We start from the raw sequence: 27,867 nt of genomic DNA on the forward strand, positions 1-27,867 counted from the left end.
AGCTAGCTGTGCTTACTCTACTAAATTAAACTCTGTTCAATGTGCACACAAATGGGAACATCACACAAGTAACTCACAAGCATGCGCATTTCTTACGAGTTCATTAAAAATGAAATAACGCTGGGCGTGGTGGTGCACGCCTTTAATCCCAGCCTGCAAATGGATCTCTCTGAATTGGAGGCCATCGTAGTGTACAAAGTGAGCTCCAGGCCAGCAAAGGCTGCATTGTGAGACCTTTTATCAATCAAACAAAAACAAAGAAAAACGTACCCTCCCCCACCCGGAAAAAAATTAATAGGAAAAAGAGAAACAAGAATTGTCTAAATGAATTAAACCAAATAATGTATGTTATATGTGTCTTGTCTGAGAGTGTAAGTATTCCATAAATAGCAATCACTATTATTAAATGAAAATAATCTCTTCAGGATAGTTTTGCTGTTGGATATCTGTAATCCCAGAAGTCAGGAGGCTGAGGCAGGGGGATCACGAACTTGAAGCCATCCTGCATGATGAAACTCTACTTCAGAAAAAAAAACACCAGTAAAACTCTCAAAGTTGGTGGTGGAGTTACTGGAGGAGTCCCTTCTCATTCAGGGCTTTAAAAATACATCCACGTAACATTTTCACATTGCTCTCCCTCAATGTCTCAAGTAGAGAAGACCTGAAAGGTGACCAAAGGCACAGCCAAGGACTTCGGGCTCTGGCCCTTTAAGTATCGCGGGGGCGCGCAGAGTACCTCTGTAGGGCTGAAGTCCCGGAGCCGGGAGCGCGCGGCAGAGGTGCGGAGCGAGGGCTGGGCGGCGGGGCGCGCACGACCGGGAGCGCGCCGCGGGGAGGTGCTGGGCGCCCTGGGAGCGCGCGGCGGGCGGCCCAGGACGGTCTGTCGGGGAGCGCGTGCGGCTCGCTGGCTGGTGGACGGCGTGAGCACAGCGGGTCGCCGTCGGCGTGGACACCTGCGACCCGCGGAGGGACCTGGCTCGGTGAGTTCCGCCCTGCTGAGCAGGGACAGCCCGAGGGTGACCGGCCGGGCGCGGGGCGCGGCAGCAGCTGTCGGGATCATCCTGGGAGCCCTGCTCCGGGCTCTGAAATTAGGGGAGTCCTTTGCGCGCAGCTGGGGAGCCTGTTGTCGCTGAGGTCAGAGCCACCGGGTGGCCTTCGTCCCGGGACTTGAGGGGTCGCGGCGCGTGGCGTCCCACCTCGGACTTTTCCCGTGGGCGAGCGCGCAGTGGCTTGTAGCGTGTTGTCTGAATTGGGTCCCCGAGTCTCAGGCTTTGGTCCCCAACTTTCCCGGAGCCTGACGAGGGAATCGGCACCCGACTGCGCGTGAGGATTTGTCCCCTGCGAGGCTGAGGGAGGTGGCTAATGCCACCTGTTAAACCAGGGTCCTGCGCGAATCTTTCCGCAGGTTTCCGTGTCCCCGCCGGCTCCCCGCAGGTAACTGAATCGCGCAGGGATGTTTGTGTGGGTCTGCCCGGGGAACTGGGACGACAGGATTAGAGAGAAAGAATATGTGGCTTAACAAAAGGCAGTCAAATAAACTGCAGCATTTCTCTAAGACGGAAAGTTTCCCAGCATTGTTTTACGGATTCTAAATTTAAGCAACCAACCCCCCCCACCCTTCGACACTTAACCGCAGGACGACTTTTAACTCTTTGCCTGAATTTATTTGGTGCAAAGCAGAAGATGGTGTGTGTGTGTGTGTGTGTGTGTGTGTGTGTGTGTGTGTGTGTGTGTGTGTGTGTGTGTGTGTGTGTGTGTGTGTGTGTGTGTGTGTGTGTGTGTGCTGACTCCAATTTTAATAGAAAACAACAACAGAAAAACAAAACAACTTTGTCTCTGACTGCTCTAGAAACACCAAAACAGTATTAAGTGTAAACTTGGGGAAAGTGCTTGCAGGACAGACTTTTCTGAAAAATAATTTTCTGTGTGGTGCTCCAGTGTGTGCTAAAACTTTGCCCTCATATTCCATGCCTGAATGTTCCAGATTGTTTTTCTAGGTGGAGGAGGTATTTTCGTTGGTGCAGCCAATGTGGAAATACAAACAAATGCCCTATTTACTTGGGGTTGGGTGGGAAGGGTGGAAGTCGGCTAAGATCTTTCTTGCCAGGCTTGACAGTGTATGTATGGAATCTAGTGTATTTTCTTGCCCAGACGAGTAATAGCTTTTTTTTTTTCTCAATGACTAGATTGGTTCCTTCCAACAGTGCCTCCAATGAGCTTCTCCTGGAAAATTTTGGATGCTGATAATTTTAAAGTACATTTTTTTTCTCCACTCATAGAAACCAAAATTTTGAAACTGGAATAGGTGGCAGTTATAAGGACGGGTTGTGCTTTTGAAAATAAAGAGTCTAGTGGCTCTTTATTGCACAGGCTCGGCCTGTTTTAGTGCAGGTCTGGTGTGGCTATTAGCTCCTTTATCATTGTATTTGTAGTTTGTTTGAACAGCTCCCGTGTGCTGAGCCCTGACTTGCCACTGTACATGCAAGAATTTCTAGATAAGAGCCATATGGTCCAAACTGATTAAACCCAGATCTGGTAATCCTGCCTTTGTCAGTGGCTGATGAGACACACCTGGCCTTGGTTCCAGAGTTCTCAGACACCTCAGGAGCCTACAGTTGGCACCTTGTGTTGATCTGAAGATGGGCTCAGGTAACTACTAGAGGCCTTGAAACCTGAAGGGAGGGAAGTGAACGGGTGGGGCCGAGCACAGCTCAGGGAATCCTCTGGAACAGAAAGTTCAGAGGGCAACTTATCTGCGTCGTTATGGGATGGATGCCAGGGACGTGGAGGCCATTTGTTAGGTGCCAGGGGAATCCTAGGAGCATCCCAGAACTTAAGCGCATTTGATGGTCAAGGGAGGCATCTCGTTTCAGTTTCCATTGTACTTTCTGTGGGTGTGGGGTGATGGCTCCCTCGTGTGTGCCCTCCTGAGGCTGGGCTCTCTCTGTCCCCTCTGATAATGCTGGGACTGCCTTCTCTGCATGTAGTGACATCCTTGATGCCAGCCTATCTGTTAGGAACCACAATGAAGTTTCTCCTCAGTAACGCCACTGCTCTTCCCAGAGGCACCAATCTCGAAATCCGAAAGAGTTTAGCAAAAGTTGGTGTTGCACTGATGGCCTGTGCAACCTAGCATCCTACCTTTGGGGAGCAGAATCTGCTAGCTCTTTATGAATGCACATCACCCACACTAGACACTGGTGCACTGGGAAAGCTTGGTTTATTCATCGCCCTCTCCTGACCATGTCAGGTTCTCAAGTAGCCTAGGCTGGTCTTGAACTTGATACCTGGCAGAGGATAACCTTGAGCTCCTGGTTGACCCTTCTCTACCTCCCAAGTGATGAAAAGGTTCTCATTTAAAAAAAAATGTTTATTCCATTTATTTGTGTGTATGTGTGTACATGTATGCATATGTATGTGCATGTGCCGCTGTGCCTATCTAGATGTCAAAGGACAATTTACAGGGATGGTTTCTCTTTTTCTACCATGAGAGGCTCTTGTACAGAACTCAGGTTGTCACATTCAGTGGCGAGCACCTTCACCCACTGAACCATTTCACCAGTCCAATTATCTTCTTTTTTTTTTTTTTTTACTGTGGTAAAATATAAAGTACATAATTACATACAATTTACCATCTTAAAGTCTATTAAAGCATGACATTAAGTGTATTAATAGTGGCACATAACCATCACACCTGTCTGGTTCTAGAACTTTTCCATCACCTTTCCTCATGAAACAGTCTCCCTTCCCCCATGGCCCTCGTCCCTGACAGCCACTGCTCTGCTTTCTGTGCCTGGATTTGCCTATTCTCATACAGACAGAGTCTTAAAATGTTTGGCCTTTGTGGTTTCAGGATTCAGCAGCATTGTATTGGTCCATTAATCTGTTGTTTGTTTGTTTTGATTTTGGTTTTTAATGAATGCACAGGATTCTTTCGAGTGTATAAGTCACGGGTTGCTTGTTATGGTCACCCTAATGGTATGAAGTAATATTTCATTGTGGCTTTGATTTGTAGTTCCCTAATGACTAACAGTGTTGAGAACTGTTTCCTGTGCTTGTCAGACATCCTCCTATTTATTCATCTCCAGGGTGTGTGTGAGTGTGTGTGTGAGTGTGTGTGTGTGAGTGTGTGTGTGTGTGTGTGTGAGTGTGTGTGTGAGTGTGTGTGTGTGAGTGTGTGTGTGAATGTGTGTGAGTGTGTGTGTGTGTGAGTGTGTGTGTGAGTGTGTGTGTGTGAGTGTGTGTGTGTGTGTGTGTGTGTGTGTGTGTGTGTGTGCAATAGGGAGTACATGCATGTGAGAGGTGGGGGGCTGGGGGGGGCAGGGTCAAGTGTCTTCCTCATTCTCCACATAACTTTCCCCTTCTTATTGCTTGAGACAGGGGCTCTCACTGAGCCTGGAGCTAGGCTGGCTTGCCAGTGAGCTTGAGACAGCCACCTGGGTCTTATGTGCCAGTGTGTCCAGCTTTTATATGAATGCTGGGTGTCTGAACTCAGGTCATGTTTGGCAGGTACTTTTCTGATTGAACCTTCTGCCTGGCCCTCATCAGCAGTTCACTTGCCCCTGGGCAACCACAGCCTGACAACAGTACTCCCGTGCTGTGAGGAGTAAAGACGAGTTGAAACGGAGAAGGGAACACATTCACTTGGCTTTTATTTCAGCACGTTGTTCTAACTGCTCTATTGTTGTTGGTCTCTTCCTGTGCCTAATTTATTTATAAGTTGAGCTCTATCGTTGAATATATGTGTACACAAGAAAAACATTTCCTATAGGGCTCAATATGCTACTTTGTGCTATGCGTTTGTTGAGGTTCTTAGAGAGTGCCCCTCCCCAGGTAAAGGAAAAGGCTGCTGTATGCATCTTCTTTATTTTTTAAATTTTACTGCATTTACTTATTATTTTGGGGGAGAGCGTGCGCATTGTTTTCATGCCACTGTGTCCATGTGGAGGTCAGATGGTGACACTGGGAGTCAGTTCTTTTCTTTCACTGCGAGTTCCAGGGATTGAACTCGGGTCATCAGGCTCGCTCTACAAGCACTTTTGACCTGTTTGGCCATCTTTCCCCACATCATTAGAGAAACATCTGCTGAGGACTCGATTCTCTCATTAGTTTCTTTTGCATTGCTGTGAGCAAGGCCCCTAAGAGAATAACCCAGAGGTGGAAATGCTGCTGTGGCGCCAGGGCGCTTGAGCAGAACATCATGGCGGCAAAGTCTGGCGGCGGTGGACCAGAAGCAGAGAGGGGAAGAAAGAATGCCGGCTAAGGAGGTGTCTGGGACAAGACAGAGACAAGAACCTACCCCAGTGACCTGCTTCCTTCCCAACAATGTTCACCTGAACCCCCCAAATCACCTCATCAGCAGAGAATAAGCCCCCACCCCCCAAGCCCTTGTGGGAGACGCCATCACGTATGCAAACCATGGTTTCATTTGTTACATCACCAAAATCCCAAAATCGTGCAGTCTGTGGACTGGGTTCCCTTTCAACCCTTTGTTCTGTTGTGGGCTGTTTTGTTTTTCTACTCTGTCTTTGAGACTACTTCTCTCTCAGAGGCCAGTAGTCTGACCAGTGCTGTGAAATACTTAATTGTCTGCCTGTTTTAGTTAGCCACAACTCTCGACTGTCTTTTTGTTTTTCATCAGTTTTTCTAGACTATTTGGTTGGTTGGTTGGTTGGTTGGTTGGTTGGTTGGTTTTTCAAGACAAGGTTTCTCAGCATAACACAGTCCTGGCTGACCTGGACTCGCTTTGTAGACCTCAAACTCACAGAGATCTGCCTGCCTCTGCCCCCCCAGTGCTGGGATTAAAGGCTTGCACCACCATGCCAGGCTATGTATTTATTTATTTATTTTTAATGGACTAATTAAAGGAGCATAAGGAAAGAGAGCCATAGTCCACTGGGCCTCAGGTCCCTGCCTTGGGCTCCATCACCCATAGCCTGTGACCCTGGGTTCACACTTGAAGTTTCTGTAACTAGGTTTCCTGCTCTATAGTCTGGGACAGGATCCTGATTTCCCAGGACCTCTGTAGACGGTGAGATGCAAGACTCTTGATTGTTGTCTCTCTGCTGCTTCCCTTTACCAGCTCAGCACTCTGCGGATGCCTAAAATGGCTAATTTTGTACAAGCTAATTATAAGCTGGGGCAGGGGTTATGTGTAGGCTCTACCAGTGGCCCATTGCTGCCTGCTAAAATGGGGCATTGGTGCTTTCGGTAAAGCTTCAGGGGACCGAAGGAGTTTTGAGAGGATGCTTAGGTTCCTCCATTGGGGCTGGGCGAGTGCTTGCAACAAAGTGCTGCGTTCATCCCCAGCGCTGCATAAAACTGGTTCTAATGATGGAAGCCTGTGATCTCAGCACGAGGGAAGTGGAAGCAAGGGAATCAGAAGGCCAGGGTCATCCTCAGCTGCATGGTGAGTCTGAGGCCAGCCTGGGCTACGTGTAGCTCTGTCTTTAAAAAAAAAAGTTCTCTCTCTCATCCTTAGCCCATTGAGAATTGTTCCAGAAATTTTGATGAAAGAAAATACGGTACATATATATGGACTGTTAACAACGACACCTACAAGTCTTCTAGGGGGAGTGCAGAGGGGGGAGTGGGAGGGCAGCGGAGACGAGGCTAAGATGGAAGATCTGTGCTTCGATCACCTTGCCGAGAGCCCAGCTTTTACCTTGGGCACTAGCCACGCAAGGCTCAGGAGTGTGGCTGTGGTAGTAGATGGTGATTTATTGTGGCGTGGACTTTCACACAGGAGGCTCAAGAATGAAGAAAGGTGGGTAGAAATGTGAGGACGTAACGATGAAATGCTATGAGCAGGAGAAGGCACCTGAAAAGGGTCCAGGAGAATTCTTGGCACAAAAGTGTGTTTTGTTTGTTTGTTTGTTTGTTTTTAAAATACTGTGTAAAAGTAGACAGCCAGAAAGCAGCCCTGGGAACCCGCTAAGCCACAGCAGCCTTGAACCTGCTATCCCCTGTATAGGGTAAGTTGTCCTCCAAGTGTATGAGGGAAATAATGAAAAAGCCCTCTGGAGGCCAGCCGTGTTTGCTCTGTGTAAGTCAGAAGTCTTTAAAGTGTTTGTGAGGTCACTATGTCAGCTCCCCTCAACCCCTCCCCAAACCCCACCCTCCCACTCCCTTTGACTCCTGTTCTGATTTTAGAGGCACTTTCTGTGGGAAAGCTGTTGACATCAACAAATAATTAAACCACATTCAGCATCAGGTGTGGTGGCAGACACCTGTTATCCTAGCACTGGGAAAGCTGACGCAGGAGGATCAAAACAAAACCAAAGACCAAAACAAAACAACAACAACAACAACAACCACCACAAAACCTACTTAAATCAGAACTTCATTTCAAGGCACACTGCACTATTTTACACTAGTAACTACCAACACAGTTGTAAAAACATTTGTGTTGACTGCTGGTGATGACTGAGACTTGGCTGTGCTTGACCTACGCGCATGGCAACTGCACCACTTCTCAAGCCTTACTTTTTCAGCCACGGCAAGGATTTTGCCAGTGACTTTGAGAAATCACAGAAAAACACACGGGGAAGGTAAAGTCTCGGGCTGTAGCCCAGTGGTCAAGAACTTGCGTGGCGTGCTCAATCTGTCATTCTGCAGAAAAATAAAACACAGCCAGAAGCCTGCAGTACCTATTTAAATCTGCATTTCTTAGCTAGTCTGCTCCATGGGATAGGAGTTGTGTGTTTATTTTCCAAGATGGTTGATCAAGTTACGAGCCCGACTGCTCAGCACCCAACCGACCGACTGACCGACCCTTTTCATTATTTGAATAATTATCAAATTCTGCTCTTGAACTTCTTGAAGGTGCTCTGGTTTTTACTGGAGAGACTGAGAGGCATTCCTTCAGCTCTGAAAATAGCAACAATTAAACTGTTAGCTCGGGTCATCCGGGGTTTTCAGCAAATATTGATGGTCCTGCTTCTTCACAAGGACCTGAGAGCCCCTTGTTTGAAGTAGGGCTGTGAACGGTACTCACAGGCCAACCTATAAGGAAGAGAGCTTCAAGAAGTTGTTGCTGAGGTCCCTGGCCGTGTGCAGAGTCAGGAGGAGGAACCTGTGTGTACGCCCCCAGGTAGAGTGTCCGTCTGCATTCCCTCCTCTGACAAAAGCAAGCAAAGAAATTTTGTTGAGATGCAATTAAAAATTCTGTTTTTAGAATTTGTTTTAGGGTATATAATAAGTCAAACACACAGAGCCCTGGGTTCCACTCTCAGCAATGCAAAAAAGAAAAAATGGCTGGACCCATCATGAGGTCCTGTATGAGCTTTAATTCGGCTTCTGATTCAGATTTGTTTGTTTGAGATAAGATATGCAAAGCAGATACCCACGGTCCAGTCTAACCAGGTGTTATGAACGCTCCAGGAAGCAAGCTCCACAGGAGAAAACTCCAGGTGAGAGTTTTAAGCTTCTTGGGAACAAAGAGCTTTGCAAAACAAGGAGGTATAATTACCGCCCCTGAGTTAGAGGGCCTGCATTTCATCTCACTGGGCAGCACGTAGTGGGCGCACAGCAGGACTTGCTGAATAAAGCACACAACGTGGTTTCTCAAAAGTATAGCTTAACCTGGATTTTCTTCTGTTTTTAAAACCGTGCCCCTAATATCTAGAAAGAAACAGGCTGTGTGTGTGTGTGTGTGTGTGTGTGTGTGTGTGTGTGTGTGTGTGTGTGTGTGTGTGTGATTGCTGTTTGTTTGAGGGGTCTTGTTTTTGTTTGTTTTGAGACAAGGTCTCTCTAGCTCTAGCTGTCCTAGGACTCAATGTAGACCAGGCTGGCCTTGAACTCATAGAGATCTGCTTGCTTCTGCCTGGGAGTGCTGGCATTCAACCACATTCAGCTAAAATTGACAATTAAAATAGCAGTTTTTAAAATATGACCTGAGTAAAAACTTGCATGCCTGTCTAGGCAAAGACTCCATTGCGTTTCCCAGAGACTTCGCTCCTGCCAACTAGACTGTCTTCAGGAGAGATTTCCATTTTTTAGGGACATCTGATTTTCATCTCTTGCTTAGAGAAGGTAAAGTAGTGACAAGAGACTTGCACCCAAGGACTGTTGCTCAGCGTGTTTGCCTCGGTGGAGACCCATCAGGTACTTTCACTCAATTGACCATCCACTCACTCACTACCTCCTCTTAGTTGAAAGTGTTACTAACAGGGGCCACTTGAAATTATTATTGTTTTTCTACATTGCTCAGAAAGAGGTTTTCTAAAAAACAGAAATCTAAATGTAAGCATGCCTATGCTTTCAAAGATCAAGTTAACTGTCATCTTAGCCTTTTTATTGCACGTCATTGGGTGCCTATTAAGATTTAAGGTCTTTGCCAGGCTGTGGTGGCCCACGCCTTTAATCCCAGCACTCCAGAGGCAGAGGCGGGCAGATCACTGTGAGTTCGAGGCCAGCCTGGTCTGCAAAGTAAGTCTAGGACACAGAGATCACAAGTTCAAAGCCTGTCTGGGCTGCAGAGTGAATTCAAGGCTAGCCTGTCAGCTTAGGCCCTGTCTCAAAAGTATTTTTTAAAAAGACAGGGGGTGTAGCTCAGTAGTGGAGTGCTTCCCTAGTATGCCTGAAGCAAAAAGGATCAACACGCAGAGACCTAATGAGACCAGCTGTACCAGAGGGACAGAGGCTGAGGTCAATCCCCAGTGCTGGGGGTGTGGGGGGCAGGGGTCTCTATTCGAGGGAAGGACTGAGGATGGAGCTTGTGTGTGTATTCCTGTCGATGTGTCTGCGGTACCTCCGGGCCCAGTTGGACGCACTGAAAACAAACAGCGCTGTGTCTTTGTGTGGTACACCCTGGCCTTGAACTCTCCGTCTCCTGCTTCTGCCTCCTCTGAATTTTGAGATTACGAATGCCAAGCTCAAAATCACACACACACACACACACACACACACACACACACACACACACACACCTGTGTCCAGGGGGCTGGAGATGAAGCTCAGTGGTGACAGAGTCCTTGCCTTGCGTGACCAAGGCTCTGGGGCCCTGGCCAAAAACAAAGCAACAACAACAACACCACCTGAGGCCATCTTGGGAAGGCAGAGTGTTTTGGACCAGCACAAGCTATATACAAGACCCTGTCTCAGAAAGCAAATCTACTTTTAGGATTTCAATCCCCCCCTCCCCAAGAAAATAAGATGGTTCTGGAGTTTTAAAAGGTGGAGTTTTAAGCCGGGCATGGTGGTGTGTGCCTTTAATCCCAGCATTTAGGAGCCAGAAACACCCTGTCTCAAAAGTGTGTGTGCTGGGGCGGTGGGTGGCTAAGTAATGGATATTGATTATATTTGGCGACAAGTGTCATTCAAGATGTTGTGGATACATACATACACTTGCATGCACGGGGTGCGGGGTGGAGTGGGGGGGGGTGGGGGAGGGTCCTCTGCCTAAAAGAAATTTATAATCTGCCTGAAGCAAAAAGGATCACACGCAGAAACCTAATGAGCTGTACCAGAGCGACAGAGGTGTCATCCATGTTTACAGTGCTGGAAGGTGAACAGCAAGGCCAGAAGCATGGAGCAGAGAGGGCAGTGAGGTGTTCAGCCTCAGGGAGGAGGGGCTGGAGTGTGGCTCTGTGGGTAGAATGGTTGCCTAGCGCGCACAAAGCCCTGGGTTCAATCCCAGCACCAGAGAAACCGGCACGGCGGTGCACACCTGCCTGTCATTCAACACTCGGAAGGTGGCGGCAGGTGGAGCAGGTCAAGGCCCTCGTGGGATACATAGAGGGGTTGGAGCCAGCCTGAGCTACACAGGACCATGTCTGTGCACTGAGTGTGCACTGGAGGGGTGGGGCGCGGGGTATGGATACGTCATGGAGGAAGGAGGGCTAAGGGTGGTGCACTTTTGACCTGGATTTAGAAGGCTGGGAAAAGAGCAACAGGAAGCTGTGGAGAGTGGCATATTATAGGGACCCCGGCTAAATAAAGGGTTGGTGTCGTGGAAATTTAGGTAGAAGAGGTAAGGACAGCTAGACCCAGGAGATGCTCCAAGCCCATGTGCCTACAGGTTGGTTCCTCGGTGGTGTACATTAGGAGAACACTAAGGCTGCCCACTTCAGCGGTCTGTGCTTCGAGAGCAAGAGGGAATCTGAGGCGGGCTGTGCGAGGTACTTGGCAGGTTGCCGGGGGCTGTGGTCATGAGTATTTGTTTTGCATTTAAGAAAGTTTTTTTGTTTGTTTGTTGTTTGTTGTTATTTTTCAAGACAGGGTTTCTCTGTGTAGCCTGGTTATCCTGGACTCACTTTGTAGACCAGGCTGGCCTCGAACTCACAGCGATCCGCCTGCCTCTGCCTCTGGTGTGCTGGGATGAAAGGCGTGCGCCACCACGCACGGCTAAGAAAGTTTTTGAAAGTAGAAATTCTTAGAAGAGATTAGTCTCCAGACCAACAACTGTCTTTTTGTTTTGTTTTCTTTTTTATTCAATCTTTCAGTTAGGCCAGTTTGGGGTTTCTGAATGGGAAGCTTGGGTGTGGGTGAACAGGAAGCACAAACCCTGGCTTGCTGTGGAAAGTCAGACTACAGTTTTTCTAAGTAAGCTGAGAAGTGTGCACAGAGCTCACCGGTGTGCTGTGTTGACTGAAGTAAAGCTGTTTTGTGGATGTGGCTTATAATTTATTTTTAATGGAAAAAGAAAATAGATTAAGAGTGACCATGATTTTTTTTTTAATTCTTCAATTTTTTTTTTTTGAATAATGGAAAGACTGTGGCATCAGTTTTCTATGAATAATATAGATTAGCTTCTGGGAAGTTGTGGTGCACGTCCTTGATCCCAGTACTCAGGAGGGAGATGCAGGCAGATCTCTGAGTTTGAGGCCAGCCTGGTCTACAGAGCAAATTCCAGGGCAGCCAGGCTATCCAGAGAAACCCATGTCTTAAACAACAACAACAACAACAACAACAACAACAAAACATTGATTTACTAAAATTGTAAGCATCCTGCTGCTGTTACTATTACTACTACTTCCTCTTCCTCCTCTTCCTCCTCTTCTTCTTCTTCTTCTTCTGTCATCTCCTCCTTTTTTTTTTTTCCTGTAAACTCATGTTATAAAACTCATTCTTGTTAACACACATTAGTTGCAGAGGAATTAACATAGCCAAGCAGAGGCTACAGAGGCAGGATCCCCATCTCGCTGTAAAAACAGCAGACTGCCTGTCACACAGAAGCCACTCGGGTGCCCGTTCATAGCGTTGTCAAGAGCCCCTGGCCCACAGGCCCACAGGTCCACAATGGCTGCTTTGTGCCGGCTTGCCTTTGTTTCACCCACTTTAACCATCTGAAAAGCCCACTCATGGTAATCAGCCGTGGCCGTTCTAAACAGACCCTGCGGTGAAACACTTGCATTTTTAAAAAATCGTTCTTGAAGGTCAAGAAAAGGGAATATCTTTTAAGAAGTCATTTGGTTCTTATGTCATAATGAGAGTTTTTCGGAATCACTCCTTTGGTAGGTTGTTTTTTGCCCTGGTTTTGGGGAGACAAATTCTCAAAATCCCTGAGAAATGGGAAGGAAGAATGAGAGGATCAGCGAGCAGGCGAGCTGACTGGAGGGCTCTGCTGCAGTTCGAAGGTGCACCTCTGTTTATTTAAACCCAGTTCTGCTGTTTTCGTGTCTTTTCTGTCCACCCACTATGTTTATTTTTGCTTTTTTTTCCCAGTTTAAGTTGGAATGATCTTGGTTGATGTTTCTGCCTCCTTTCCTGATGTCACACGCTCTGACTGCATCCTTTCCTGATGACACACGCACTGACTGCATCCTTTTCTGAGGTCACATGCCCTGACTGCATCCTTTTCTGACATCACACGCTCGGACTGCATCCTTTCCTGATGACACACGCACTGACTGCATCCTTTTCTGACGTCACATGCACTGACTGCATCCTAGTACCAATTCTCATCCCCTCTTACCATATAGCTTGAAATGTTTTCTAACCCTAATACATTTCCAAGAGTTATTTAGAACTAAGCTTTTAAGACTTTTTAGGGTTTTATGTATATGTCACATATGCGTGTGTGTGTGTGCACACGCACGTGCCTATGTGTGTATGTGTCTTTGTGTGTGTTTCCTCTGTGGCTGGAATTACATGTAGTTATGAGCACTCTTAACAGCTGAGCCATCACTCCAACCCCAGAACTCAGTTCTTAATGGCTATACCCATGAATTCTTCTAGCTATCTTTATTGACTTGTAATACAATTATATAGTCAAAAAAATCTTTTTTGGTTTTTTGAGACAGGGTCTCTCTGTGTAGCCTTGGTTGTCCTAGACTCACTTTGTAGATCAGGCTGGCCTTGAACTCACAGCGATCCACCTGCCTGCGCCTCCCGAGTGCTGGAATTAAAGGCGTGAGCCACCATGCCCGGCAAAAAAAAAAAAAGTATTTCTTAACGTCAGTATTTACATGTGCTAAGAGTTGCTTCGTGGCCTGGTATGTCAGCAGTTTTCATGTATCTTTACGAAACTGAACGAATGTTTGTCTGTAGACAGGATCTGGGTATGTAGCTCAGGGTAGCATCGCGTTCTTCTGCCTCCTGTCTTGGCCTCCTGAGCACTGAGGCTATAGGGGAGAGCCACCATACCTGGCTGATGGAATGTATGTTATAAAGTTGCTTTATCCTGGTATGCTGTAAACACTGGTGAGATCAAACCTTTAACTGTGCTGCTGGACTCTTTCTGCAAAGTCCATAGGGACGAGGTTAGAGTTCATCGCTTTAGGAAAGCAGTGACATCAAGTATTATATCCAGTTTGACCCCATGTAACCATGCCCAGAACATATAAAGAAGAATGAGAAGACAGGTGAACATCAAGATAGACATGGCAGGTTGGCCGTGGGTCAGCTTGGGCTATGGTGGGTTTGTACTAGGGAAGGAGCCAGAAAGAAAGTAGACATGTTGCTGTAGTAAGTGGGGAGAATGTGCAGGGCTGGCTGGATGTGAGTGACAGGAGGAGGGAGGAGCCAGCAGTGTCTCCAACGCTTTGTGCCTTCAGTTGGGCCTTTGAGGAGCAGAGGTCAGCGTTGAGATGCCTCAGACTCTGAAGTATTCAGGTCAACAGTAGTGAGGCATAGTCACTTGGTTTGTTCTGTATGCCTACTGGCTGTATTGACAAGTGGTGGGGAGTGGTAGAAAGAAGGTTGTAGGCATACCTTCTAGAGCAGGCTAGGTCTTTCTGGAATGTCCTGGTAAGCAGAAAATGAGATGCCTTTTTTTTTTTCCTCCAGCAAACTCACTGTGGGGGAAGGGGAGGGTTCACTTGCCTCTTTACAACCATAGTTCAATAGCTTTTGTTGAATTTTTCCCTTCAGCCGGCTGCTGGCCTCCTGACTAAACCATGCTGGGCAGATGCAGGCCCACCAAGATGACGAATGGCCTTGGCCTTGTTCTCTCTACTCAGAGGATGAACTGGGGGTGGGGTGCTTCTAGCAAATAATGGGAAATAAACATGGGAAACATAAAAACTATAAGACGTGGTTGTATTTCTGGTCTTGGATGCTCCCCCAAAGCGAAGGCTTTGAGTCTTTCCTGAGGCTTGCTCGCTACCCCCAGACCTTCAGAAGAGTTGGTTTCTTTAGCCTTCGGCTGATCCCAGCCTCACTTCTTGTTATGTGTGTCTCTTGTAAGCCCAGAGAGGCCCTAGATTGGACAAGGACAGTAGATATTTCAAAGTGGTAATGACCCTCACAGACCCATGGCGGTGGTCAGTATTGTCCATCCTGTCTGCTCCGGCTAAAGGGTCCCTGTCTTGGTGGGACAGGGTGGATTCCAGGGTGGATAGAGGTTGCCCCTTTTCTTACCTCTTTAGAAAACCTGCTCTTCGCAGTGAGCCACAAAATTCTGTACGTTCAGTTCCCACAAAGCCTCACAATTTCTCAGTTGTTCTAGAAATCAGCGGGCCGTGGAGCCAAGGTTTTGCCTTCTCTTCTGCCACTCCCGCCTTGTGGAAGACCCCGCTTAGCTTCCTCATGCACTATTGAGAGAACAGCCTACAGAAATCTAAACGGTACAGTTCCTTAGCTTTTAAAATTATAACAGCTCGTACAGAAGGTGTCTGCTGGAAAAAGCACAGCCAGTCACTGCCCTCCAGCCCCACCGTGAGGGCACACGTGCTGCCCGCTGCCCTCACTGCCCAGACAGGACACAGTTCCTGCCCCTTCTCATGGGGAGTTCCGCAGTGTGTGAGTAAATCAGCACTTCCTGTCCCGCCCTCACCTTGCTGACTCCTGCCTAGGGAAGGCTGGCATACTATCCCCCCCCCCTTTCCTCAGAGCTGTGATTCACTCAGGTCAGGACCCAGTTCGAGCTGAGTCAGTGGGTGGGAGCCACAGGAAGGATGCAAGAATTAGCCTGCCTTCACTGCCTGGGCTGGCTCCCTTAGCCTGACTCCACTGCCTGTCCTGGGTCCAGGAGTCCTGCTGTAACACGTGCATCCGCCTTGGCTTGGTTTGCAGGTTGCACCAGCCCCTCTTGTCAGCACTCTTGGTACGTCTGCAGTATGTGTTTATACTCGACGCATGCTAGATGTTTGATTTTTTTTTTTAATTTTTTTGAGACTGAATACATTGGAGTTTGACCTTGTATATCTGAAAGCTTGACTTATATGCTATTAGTCATTTAGATATTTATAGAATCGTGTTACAGTTTAAGGCCACTTGTTATTGAATGATTTCCAAGACTTTCGACTTTTGTTTGGGTTTTTGTTGTTGTTGTTGGCTGTCCTGGACTTGCTTTGTAGACCAAGCCGGCCTTGAACTCACAGCAATCCATCTGCCTCTGCCTCCCTAGTGCTGGGATGAAAGGCGTGTGCCACCATGCCTGGTCTTTGGTTAGGTTTTTTTAGCTAGGTTCTCATATAGCCCTTGAGTTCACTAGATAGCAGGGGCCTTGGTCTTCTCGTTCTCCTGCCTCTGTCTTCCAACAGCTGGGACTGCAAGCAAAACAACCGGTTTTGTTGTTGTTGTTGGTTGGTTTGTTGGTTGGTTGGTTTTGGTTTGGTTTGGGGTTTTGGGCTTTGGAGACAGGGTTTCTCTGTGTAGCCTTGGCTCTCCTGGAACTCTCTTTGTAGACCAGGCTAGCCTCGAACTCACAGAGATCTGCTTGCCTGTGCCTCCCAAATGGTGGGATTAAAGGTGTGCGCAACCACGCCTAGCTACTGTAGTTTTGTTTTGATACAGGGTCTTGTTCTATAGTTTAGGCTGGCTTCCAACTTGTGATCTTCACACACCTGTGCGCACACACACACACACACACACACACACACACACACACACACAGACAGACAGGAGTGTTGGATATGTCAGCTTATGACTTTTGCCACTTTGAGTGGCTTCCCACACTGTTGGGAGTATGGTATCTTCTGAAAGCCTTGTATCTTCCAAGTCCTCTGGTTTCCTAAGCTTGCTCTTGACCTGTGCTCAATCACTGAACCGTGAAGAGAGCCGGCGTGGGGACTCTCCCTTTAAAATCTGTTCCTACGGAGATGCTCGACACACTCCCCGACGGAGAGCATCTGCTCTCAGGTGTTCATTGGTTGACTTTCTCCACAAGTGCCTGTGCCTGTTCAGTCAGTCAGCTGGAGGCATGTTCCTATTGGTCGTCCCTTTGATCTGCTGAAGTATTTTGCTGAGCTCACTCGGTGGTTAGGCACTGGCCTGGGTTTTCTGCTAAGAAACTCAGAAGATGGACCACACCTTACAGGGGCACTTTTTCTTTTTGTGGGTTTTCAAGACAGGGTTTCTCTGAATAGTACTGGCTGCTCTGAAACTCACTCTATAAGCCAGGTTGGCCTTGAACTCGGAGATCCATCAGCAATTAAAGACGTGTGCCACCATACCTGGTTCAGTACTTAAAAAAGAAAAAGCGTGATGGGTGTGGGCGTGGGGGGGTGTGGGGGGTGTGCGCTTTCACATATACATGCACACACAAGGGACCCTTCTTTAAAAAAAAAAGATTTTTATTTATCTGTATATTTGTGTGTGTCTGTGCTTATTTGCAATGTGTGTGCAAGTGCACACAGAGGTCAGTGTATCCTCTAGAACTGGAATTTAGCCAGCTGTGGCCACCTGATGTAGGTGCCCGGAACTTAACCTAGTTTCTGTGGAAGAGCAATAAGTACTTGGAACCATGGATACCTTTGTTCCTGAAAGCAATAATTGATATGACCTCCTCGGTAGGGTCACCTGACAGTCCTTTCTGCCTTCTATGGGACTTGCACTGTCATTGGGCCTCAGACACCCTTCAGCCTTGGAGCCGTCAACTATGCTCCTATACACCTTAGCTGTGGCCACCGTCTCTTAACCCTGATGTGCACCTGGAAAAGGAACCTGTTTTGTGGTAGCTAAGGCAGAAAGGTGCCTGAGGGAGACTGTACCAGAGCCTAAGAGTACAGGCCGTCAGTACAAAGGAAGATGCTGGACTCATTTTACCAAGTTCCCAGCAACGTTGTCCTTCATAAAAATTAGTCAGACATGGTGGCGCAGGACTCTAATCACAGCACTCAGGAAGCAGAGGTACATGGATCTCCGTGAGTTCAAGGCCAGCCTGGCCTGCACAGCAAGCTGCAGGCAAACAAGGGTTGCATAGTAAACCCCTCGCTCAAAAATATCTGTGTGTTCTTAGGTCGTGTGTGTGTGTGTGTGTGTGTGTGTGTGTACACTATATTTTCATTCTCTATTCATGGGTAGATGGACATATAGGCTGATTCCGTTTCCTAGCCCTTGTCACTAGATCAGTGACTGTCGGCAGTGTGCAAGTTTCTCTGCAGCAGGATGTAAATCCTTTAGGTCCAGCTGGGTCACATGGTGGGTAGTCTGTTTTCAGTGTTTCGAGAACCCTCTATACTGATTCCCAAGGTGAGTTTCCTTGGGTATTGAAGGAATACCCTTGGCTAAGGGTATTGAACATGTCTAAAAATATTTATTTCTTCTTCTTGGGAGATCTCTGCACAGTTAAATGGTCTTTTTTTTTTTTAATTGAGTGGGTTGTTTTCATTAGGTTATTGAATAGCTTTTTGTTTGTTTGTTGTTTGAGACAAGGTCTCACTCTGTAGCTTTGACTGGCCTGGAACTCACTTTGTACCTTGGAATGCTGGGATTAAAAGTATGTGCCACTGTGCCCAGCTTGTTAGTTTCTGAGTTAGTTTCCTGGATATGAATCCTCTGTCAGAAGGGTAGCAAGGTCATCTCAAGTTCTGGAGGCTCTCTGCACCCGATTATCTGGGGTTTTTCTTTTGTTTTGTTTTGCTGAGCAGAAGGTTTTTAATTTCATGATATTCTGTTTGCCAACTGCCTCCTAGCATCTCGTCCAGAAAGTCCTTAGCTCTCCCTGTGTCTTAAACTGTTTTCCTCTCAGATTCAGAGTTTTGGGTCTTACATTAAGGTCTCTGATCTACTATTTTTCATGCAGGGTCAGAGAGAAGGCTCTAGTTTCATTTTTCTGTATGTGGATATTTAGTTTTCCCTGTACCATCTGCTAAAAATATCATTCGTCCAATATATATATATATATATATATATATATATATATATATATATAGGCATCTTTGTCACTGGACTTATGTTTGGATCTTATATACTGTCCAGTTGATCTCCATGTCTGCTTTTGTGTCAGTATCATGTTGCTTTTGATACTATGGCTCTGTAACATAATTTGGAATCGAGTGTGGCATTATTAATTGTGGGGATGGGCTATATTTGCAAGTGCGGACGCCAGAGGACATTGTCGCTCTCCGTCTTTGAGACAGATTGTCACTGAACCTGAGGCCACCAAACCCTAGCGACCACCCTGTTTTCTCCCCGACACACACACACACACACACACACACACACACACACACACCATTGCCCTAGGGTTACAAGTGCCTGGGACTCTCGCACTAAGAGCTAGAGTTTCAAACTCAGGCCCTCCTGCTTGCCCCACAGGCCCTCTGACCCACTAAGCCATCTCGCGAGGCCCAGCATACTCTTATTTGCTTATCTGAGGTATTTTGTGTTTTCAGATGCAATTTAAGATTATTTTTTCTATTTTGGTAAGTAAAAAATGGTGTTGGGATTTTTGATAAGATTGCATTGAATCTGTAGATTACTTTTGGTACGATGACCATTTTCACAGAGTAAATCCTTCCATTTGGTGAACATGGGGCTGGCCTTCCACTTGGGAGCAATCAGGCACTAGTTTCAGGTCACTAACTGCTGCTACGTGTTTGATTTCCCTAGAAGACCTCCCCTGCCTCAGAATGGGACCCTGGCTCCTACCTCGTTTCCTGGGAGCCAGCCAGTGACAGCTCTCTGTGGGGATGCCTGGGAACCAGCAGAAACCAGAGTCTTCAGAGATGGACTCCGACGTGTCACCGAGCTGCGGGCTCAGTGACTTGAGCAGAGGTGGCAGTCTGGAGAGCCGGAGCAGCAGTTCGCGGTCCAGAAGCTTCACTTTGGTGAGTGGCTGCTTTCTTTAAAACGTTTAGATAATAACTCAGGGCAGCTTAGCCCCAGAAAGGACCATGCCTCGGGGCACTGACAGCCCCAGGGTGAGGGTGGGGGTGGGGTACCCCACAGGAGGAAGACTCACTTTCACACAAACTCCAAGAAGTTTATAAAGCCTGGTCTTCCCAATCCAGACCCTTACACAGTGCTAACCAACCCAGGAACTTCTAGGTCTTTCTTTTAGGTCTTTTGGGGATTTGTTTGTTTGTTTGTTGTCACAGATACTCCCCTTATACTGCTCTGAAGGAAACCTTGGGACGGTAGGCCACCTGCTCTTGACTCAGGTGACATGGTTACTGTGCCATTTCATAAAACATACCAAACATGGTGTTTCCCTCCAGGATTGGAAACCACATTTACGGTCTTGAATTCTTACTCTGAAGCCCAGTCTGACCAACGGCACATTGGAGGGTCATCTAGAAAATAATAGGATTTCTGGATGGTTGGAAAGAGTAGAGAGGTCTTCATACAGTTAACTCCTAAGGACTTTAACCTTAATCTACATCCACTTCTTTGAGGGTTAGGGACACCCCACAATGCTTCCTAGTCATTTGAACCTATAACTTGGGGAAAACCAGTCATCCAGGTTGTTTGGCAAAGTTTTTAGATTAATACTCAGTGAATTCTCAGGAATGCCCCCTCAGCCCCCAAAGTTAATGGACTTTACATGCTATAGTCATAGACCCGCCCACTTGCACACATCTTCTTAGTCACAGAGTGCAAATGGGGGATGCTGAGCTGTGGAGGCTGCTCTTCTCATGGTGACGTTCGGGACAGGTATACACAGTATCCCAGGGGTTGTGATAAGTCAGTTGCTTTGTGATTTCAAGAGGAAAGAGGGGATGTGCAGACGGGATTTGTAACTGACCCTGGGCTGGCTTCTTCCGTGAACCAGACCAGAAACTATTCTGGTCTAATGAGCTATTTGAAGACATGGCCAAAGAGCTTCTGTTCAATTCATTAGGCATTAGTGAACGCCTGTTATGTGCAAGAACTGAATAAAACTCAGTTTTATTCAAGATCACATCAAGACGTGTATAGAGCTAGGGCGGTGTGGCACAGCTTATAAAGCTCTCAGGACATCAGACAGATGAGAGATCAAGGGCTCCTTTGCCAGCTGAAAGAAGTTTAAAGCCGCCGAGCCCAGCTGTAAGCCTTTGAAGCCATTCTCCTTTGGTTCTATAATCAAAACTGTACACAGACCTCATTGTTTGTTGGTTTGTTTGTGTCCCTTTCTTGACAGAAGTGCAGGTTGAAGTTAGCCACAGGGGGAAAAAATTACAACAGTGTCTAGTTAGAAATAAGCATAATTAGTCCCTTGTTCTGGGGTAGGGAAGTACCATGTGTTCTTATGGTGGCTCTGCCCAGGTGGCCAGAGACAGCACAGCATTGAAGCTTCGAGCCTTCTCTCCGCCTTCATTCCATCTTGGCCTCAGTTTACATAATTAAATCAGTAAAGCACTGCTCAAATGTCAGGCAGGTCTTTAGTGGCTTTGAGAACTTGTGATCGGGCTGGAGAGAGAGCTCAGCAGTTAAGCTCTTCTAGAGGGGCCTGGGTTTGGTTCCCAGCATCCACCTGGCAGCTCACAGCCCTCTGTAACTGCAGTTCTAAAGGGGACCCGACACCCTCTTCTGACATCCTAGGCACACGGTGTGCCTGTGTAGATGCAGGTAAAACACCCATGCACCTAAAATAAAAGTTAAATCTTGGAGAACAAAAAGAACATGACCATCAAATCAGACTCCACCAAGACCAAGCGTCCTTGGCTGCCCACCCGAGGGACAAATAGTGAGGAGCCTTTTCAAAACTGTTCTTTTAGGCACTTCTGCCTGCTTGCTTACCTGCTTGTGAATGGTCCTCTCACAGCCCAGGCTGGCCTCAAACTTGCCGCTGTGCTTCTCCTTCACCCTGAGTGCCAGGGTCAGGCATGTGCTACCAGCCAGGCTCTGGGCGTCCTCACTTTCACAGTATTTTTCTTTCTTTGTTCTTTCTGTTTACCTTGCTCATTCTTCAGGTTGTAATTCAACTAAATGCTTTTCTTGAAAAAACAAACAAACAAAAGAAAAAAGAAGAGCCTAACTTAATTTTTAAGACTAAAAGCCAGTAGTTTTTAAGGTAGAGGTTATCTTAGAGTGTGCATTTTAAACCTTCTCAGGTCTTAGTTCAACTAAAAGTTTGAATTTCTTTTTCCCTCTCTCTAGGATCCTTCTTGTGCCCCCTTCCCCAAACACTCCTATTTCTGGTCTGTTCTAACACAGATATATCTGTACTGTTGACTTTGTCAGTACTGTTGTCATTCATTTAAAGTTTGTCTTAGGCTGTGAAACTGGCTCAGTGTGTAAAGTGCTTGCTGTGCAAGTGTCAGGACCTCAGGTCAAACCCCTAGAGCCTATGTAAAGCCAAGTGCGGTACTGTGCGTCCGCTGTTTCGGTGCTCCCAGTGTGTGATGCAAGGCAAAGATGAAGAGATCCTCAGACGATCGGGGGCCAACGAGCCTGGTGTGTGTAGCAGGAAACAAGAGACCCACAAGACCGAAAGACTGGCATCCAAGGCTGTCCTTCAACCTCCAACCTCCAGATGCCTGCCATGGCACACGCATGCCTACACTCACACTTGCGTGCACATGCGCTCTTGTACACACACGAATACCAAAGGAAAGTTTGTCCTCTACCTTTTAAAAAATTACTCTCTAGCTGGGTCCGGTGACGCACGCCTGTAATCCCGGCACTCAGGGAGGCACACGCAGGTGGAGCTCTGTGAGTTCGAGGCCAGCCTGGTCTACAAAGCAAGTCCAGGACAGCCAAGGCTACAAGGAGAAACCTTGTCTAGAAAAGCAAAAAACAAACACAAACAAACAAACAAAAATTAATCTATATATGGGTCAGACTTGATGGCACACTCCTTGGTAGCACTTGGGAGGCAGAGGCAGGTGGATCTCTGTGAGTCTGAGGTCAGCCTAATAACATCCAGAGCAAGTTCCAGGACAGCCAGGGTGACAGAGAGAGACCCTGTCTTTAAAAAAAAAAAAAAAAAAAAGTAGTTTATATTAATTGTACTGAGGGCTGGGTTTCATTGTGACATTTCTCACTGCCATCTGCCTTTTATCTGGATGCTTCTCTCAGTTTGAATTAGTGCTCTCTTTTCTGCTATTTTATAGGAACAAATAGCGATGGTTGTCAAGGCTTTGTTCTTTGTGGGAGGCTTGTTCAGTGCGCTTTCTAATTACCCAGTATACTTAGCGCTTGGAGTTTTCTGATTTGAAAATTAGTTCATAGCTGGGCGTGGTAGGGCACAGCTTTAATCCCAGCACTTGGGAGGCAGAGACAGGTGGATGGATAGCTGTGAGTTCAAGGCCAAGCCTGGTCTACAAAGTGAGTCCAGGACAACCAAAGCTACACAGAGAAACCTTGTCTCAGAAAAAAAAAAAAGAAAGAAAGAAAGAAAAAAGAAAGAAAGAAAAGAAAAGTTAGTTCATAAAAAATTTCTTCAAAAACTATAAAATAAGCTGGGCAAGGTGGCACACGCCTTTAATCCCAGCACTTGAGAAGCAGAGACAGGCAGATCTCTATGAGTTTGAAGCCAGAAGCCAGACTGGTCTACAAAGTGAGTCCAGGGCAACCAAGGCTACACAGAGGGACCCTGTCGTAAAAAACAAAAAAATAAAAATAACATTTATGCAAAGGCAGTTGTAAAAAAAAATTCTTGTCATCATTTAACCTTGCTAATTAATGCAGACAAGCTTACTTTTTTTTTAATAGCTCACTCTATCTGAATAAACAGGCATTTATTTTTGTCTTCATTCCATATGTGACTAAAAGTTCACAAACAGCTTCCAAACCAGCCAGCCCGCAGGGAGCCCGCTGTGCAGTGCCTGCCCTCCTCCGTGTGGGGTGTCTATTCCACGTCCCTGCTTTTTAAAAACTGAAATCTAACTCACTCTCTTTGCAGTTCACTCTCTTAAAGTGCACCATTTGACAGCTTTTCATGTATTTACCGTTGTGCAGTGATCCCCTGTCATTTTTAGAACATGTTTCTCCTCTCCTGTGTCCAGTATGTAGTAGATATGCCATCTACATAGTCAACTCTCAGCAGTCCTAGGCACAGCACCAACAACATTCCTCACAGAGCGTGAAAAACAATCCAAAATGCATATCAAACACCACCACCACCACCGGACAGTTCAAGCTCCCCTGAGAAGGAAGCGGAGGCTGTTAAATTGCCTGTGTCCGGAGTATATCACAGAACACGGTGACCTGAGAGGCAGCTCGGCGGTTAAGAGCACTCACTGGCTGCCCCAGGCTTGGTTCCAGGCTCCCAGCTGCCTATAACTCCACATTCCAGATCCAGCGCCCTCTTCTGCCCTCCATGGGCACTGCATGCAAGTGGTATACAGATATACAGGCATGCAGAAATACTCGTACACATTATTTTTAAAGTATACTGCAGAGTTGTAATCAAAAAGCCTAGTAGGGACTGGAGGTGTAGCTCGGGGGTACATCTCTCCTTCATGGGTGCAAGGCCTTGGGTCTAATCCTCAGCTCCATGTAAACACACATACACTGTAAACAGTGTAACATTAGCATAGATGCAGATACACAGGCCTGTGGAACCCAATAGGGAGCCAAGAAGTGTCAGCCGACTTTCAACAAAGGTGCTACAAACACACACACTGAAGAAAGCACCGGCTTCTAATCAGTGGTGCTGGGAGACCGGATAGCCACCTGCAGACTGACCGAAATGAACCAATCGCTCACTAGTTATAAAAATCAACTCAACATAATCAGCAGAATAAAGAGACAGTCTACAAAATTGGGAAAATATTTGCAAATTATTTATCTGTAAAGAGGTTGATAGTGATGATATATAAGGAGTCAAAAGCTCAGGGGGGAAAAATCAAATTGAAAAATGAATAATAGCCCTAGTTGATGTTTCTTAAGACATACAACTGTTATTAGCGGGGATAGGGGGGTGGGGGGTGGAATTCAACATTATTAGTCATCAGGGAAATACAAATAAGAGATACCACCTGGCCCCAGTAAGAGTGGTAATTACCAGAAGGAGTAAAAACAGCAAGTGCTCGTGTAGATGTAAAGAAAAGGGAGCCTTGGATATTGTCAGTGAGTGTGTAGATTACCACTGTTATGATTAAAAAAAAAAAGCAGGATGGAGTTTCCTCAAAAAAATGAAAAATAAATCTGCTATATGACCAAAAAGCATTCTGCAAAATGCTCACAATTACTAAGACATACAAGAGGCAGACATGGTGGCACATGCCTCTAATCCCAAGTCTTGATTGGGGTGGCAAGGGGGGGGTAGTGGGGGGCGGGTGTCATGAGTTTAAGGCTAGCCTATGTAACATAGTGAATTCAAACCTCGGATACATAGTGAGAGCCTGTTTCCAAACACACACAAAGACGTGGTGGAAACAATTTAAGTGCCCATCATCCAGTTAGGGGATGAAGAAAATGAGCTACATACACACAGTGTATGCTATTCAACTAGTAAAAAAAAAAAAGAATAAAATCATGCCATTTGTGACAACATGGATGGAACCAGATGCAAACCATTGCGCTTAATGAGATAAGCCGGGCTCAGAAAGTCAAGAGCCACATGATATCATTCACATATGGAACCTTTCTTTTTTATTATGTTGTTGTTTTTAATTTCATGGGCATTGGTGTTTTGCCTGCATTATGTCTGTATGAGGGTGTTGGACCCTCTGGAACTGAAGTTTTAGACAGTTGTGAGCAGCCCATGTGGGTGCTGGGAATCGAACCCGAGTCTTCTGGAAGAGCAGCCAATGCTCTTAGCTGCCAAGCCAACCATCTCTCCAACCCCACATGTCAAATCTTAAAGACTTGACCTTGGGGCTGTAGAGATGGCTTAGCAGTTAGGAACACTGGCTGCTCTTGCTGAGGACCCAAGTTTGCCTTCCAGCACCCACATGGCAGCTCACAACTACGTGTAACTCCAGTCCCAAGGGATCCGACACCCTCCTCTGGCCTCTGTGGGCACCAGACATGCACATGGCCCAGAGACATACTTGTAGGCAAAACACCCGTAGGCATAAAGTAAAAGAAAAAGGATAAAGTTTTTGAAAAAAAAAAAGTTGACGTCACAGAGGTCACAGAGGTTGCAAGCAGAGTGGCTGGTGGTAACCAGGGAGTCTGAGGAGGGTAGCAAAGCTGGGGGCAGGGAGGAGTGGGGACAGGTGGGGGTCAGGATATTGATCGGTGCTACTTTGTCACAGTCAGCTAAAAACAAGTTCTGGTGTGCGGTTGCATAGTTGACTACAGGAAGCAATGATGTGCACCAAACCTGCAAAGCCTAGAAACCATTCTGAAGGTTTTCACCGCGGTGAAAAATGTCTAAAAGAGATGGGTCTGTCTGGGCTAGTTTGGTATCGCACGGGACTCCATAAATATGCTCAATTTTTATGTTCTGTGTGTCAGTTAAAATAAATGGTTTCTGTGAGTATATAAAGATCACCATAGTCAACCCTAGGACAGTCTCCTCCCCACCCCCACCCCGCCCCTAAAGAACCCCTGCACCCATTCTGGGTCACTGCCACCGTCCCCTGGCCATAACTTCCTTTCTGACTCTGGATATATCTCGCTGCTGCCACACCTCTCTCTGCCCAGCCTCTCCCTCAGGGCCAGGAATGTCTCCCTCTTACATCCCTGTCTGAGGCAGTGTTCAGCATCTTCCCGGAACGGGAGGAGTAGACAGGAACCGTCCTGGCCTAGTGCCAAGTGCCCCTTTCTCTAGCCCCGCTGTTCCCAGCTCCGCTGCCTAGTCTTGTCTTCTTTCCTCTCCCGAGCATGTGCAGAGTCCAGCTCCATCAGGAGAGAGCTTCAAGTCTTTGAAGTTAGACAACACACCTAGCCCACAGCATGTTTGACCTTAACAGGGTCCAGGGCTCCGGGCCTGGCTGATTACAAAGAAAGCACACCATCCACTCAGGCCCCCCACCCTAGAGAGAAAGCCCTCGGGTGAGGATGCAAGGGTCTGAGTGATCTGCGGGGAGTCTTGTCTCTGAGCGGATCGGCCGGAGCTGATTTGTATCTCACGCTGCGCGGCCAGCAGAAGGAGCAGGGAGCACTGAGAGACCCGAGGAGCCTCCAGATACGTCGCACAAGACTCATGCAGGTCTCTCGGCAGGCTCTGTCAGTACTTGCTGGGATAGGGTTAGAAAGGGCGAGGTGGAAGGCGAGCAAAGGACTTGGTTCCGGTAGGCTTGGCTCCTTTGTGGGGTAGTTGTAAGACCCTTGGGAAGTCATGCCAGGCCTTTCCATGTGTACAGACACGAGCATGCACGAGGGGAGCACTCGCCTGAGCCTGTTTCCCAGCCTCAAGTCTCATGGGGGACTGCTTGCTCTGGGGCTGGGTTTAGATGTCTCTTGCCACAACAGCCGTGCTCTGAATTAACATTCTTCTACACCATCATGTGGGTGCTGGAAGTCAAACGCAGGACCTCTGCAAAATCAAGTGCTCTTCACTACTGAGCTGTCTGTCGAGTCCCCTTGGAGCCCTTCCTTACTCTGTCCTCTTCTTGTGGCGAATTAGAATGTGTCTTAAGCGGAAGGTCCATTTTAGGACCTTGCTTTTGTGTTTGCATCCTCTTTATGTTATAGTACTGAGGATAGAACCCAGGACCTTGGACATCCTAGGCAAGATTTCTATCCTTGAGCCGGACTCAGCCAGGCCAGCGCAATTTCAGTTCTGCTACCTAGCTAAGGAGAATGACTGTATCTAAGCAAAACTGACGGGGAAAGTCGTGCGTAGGGCTGGAGAGGTAACTAACTCATGGTTCATGTGCATGTTATTCTTGCAGAGAGGACTGTGTGGATAGCAGGTCCCAGCATCCTCTTCTAGCCTCAACGGGCCCTGTACTCATGTCCACTCATGCTCTCAAAACACGTATATACACATAATTAAAAATAAGAATATTTAGCCGGGTGTGGTAGCGCAGGCCTTTAATCCCAGCACTGGGGAGGCAGAGGCAGGCAGATCTCTGTGAGTTCTGAGTTTGAGGCCAGCCTGGTCTATAAAGTGAGTCCAAGACAGTCAAGGCTACACAGAGAAACCCTGTCTCAAAAAAAAAAGAAAAAGAAAAAGAAAAAAAAAGAAAGAAAGAAAAGAAGGAAAGAAAAAGAATATTTTCAAGGCCACACATCGCCCGGTGTAAAGGTCACAGGAAGTGGGGAGCATGAATACAGTTCTCTAGACTTCATGTCTCAGCGTGGAGGTCAGTCAGCACTTGTGCAATGGTTGCTATCTCTGTCATGTCACCCTGACAAAATCCATATCAGGTGAAACTTAACTAGAGTGATCTCTGTTACGCCAAGAGCCCTAATGATTTTAGACTTCCAGGTGCTGTG

General features: G+C 47.0%; 1 protein-coding gene across 4 annotated transcripts in view; it reads left to right on the top strand.

Annotated features, from left to right (window-relative positions):
* The first annotated feature begins 753 nt into the window (after positions 1-753).
* Positions 754-27,867, top strand: part of PROSER2 (proline and serine rich 2) — a 34,393-nt gene continuing 7,279 nt past the window's right edge. The window contains exons 1-2 of one of the 4 annotated variants that reach the window (XM_084784028.1): positions 754-980; positions 19,219-19,436. In XM_084784028.1, the coding sequence (XP_084640154.1) occupies positions 19,299-19,436 (138 nt within the window). In that variant the 5' untranslated portion in view covers positions 754-980; positions 19,219-19,298. Of the gene's footprint in view, positions 981-1,040; positions 1,435-15,350; positions 15,488-19,218; positions 19,437-27,867 lie in introns of those variants that run through there. The other 3 variants (XM_084784029.1, XM_084784031.1, XM_084784030.1) reach the window with 3 other exon arrangements.

Source organism: Acomys minous, assembly GCF_964271855.1.
Source record: "Acomys minous genome assembly, chromosome: 5".
Lineage (NCBI taxonomy): Eukaryota > Metazoa > Chordata > Mammalia > Rodentia > Muridae > Acomys > Acomys minous.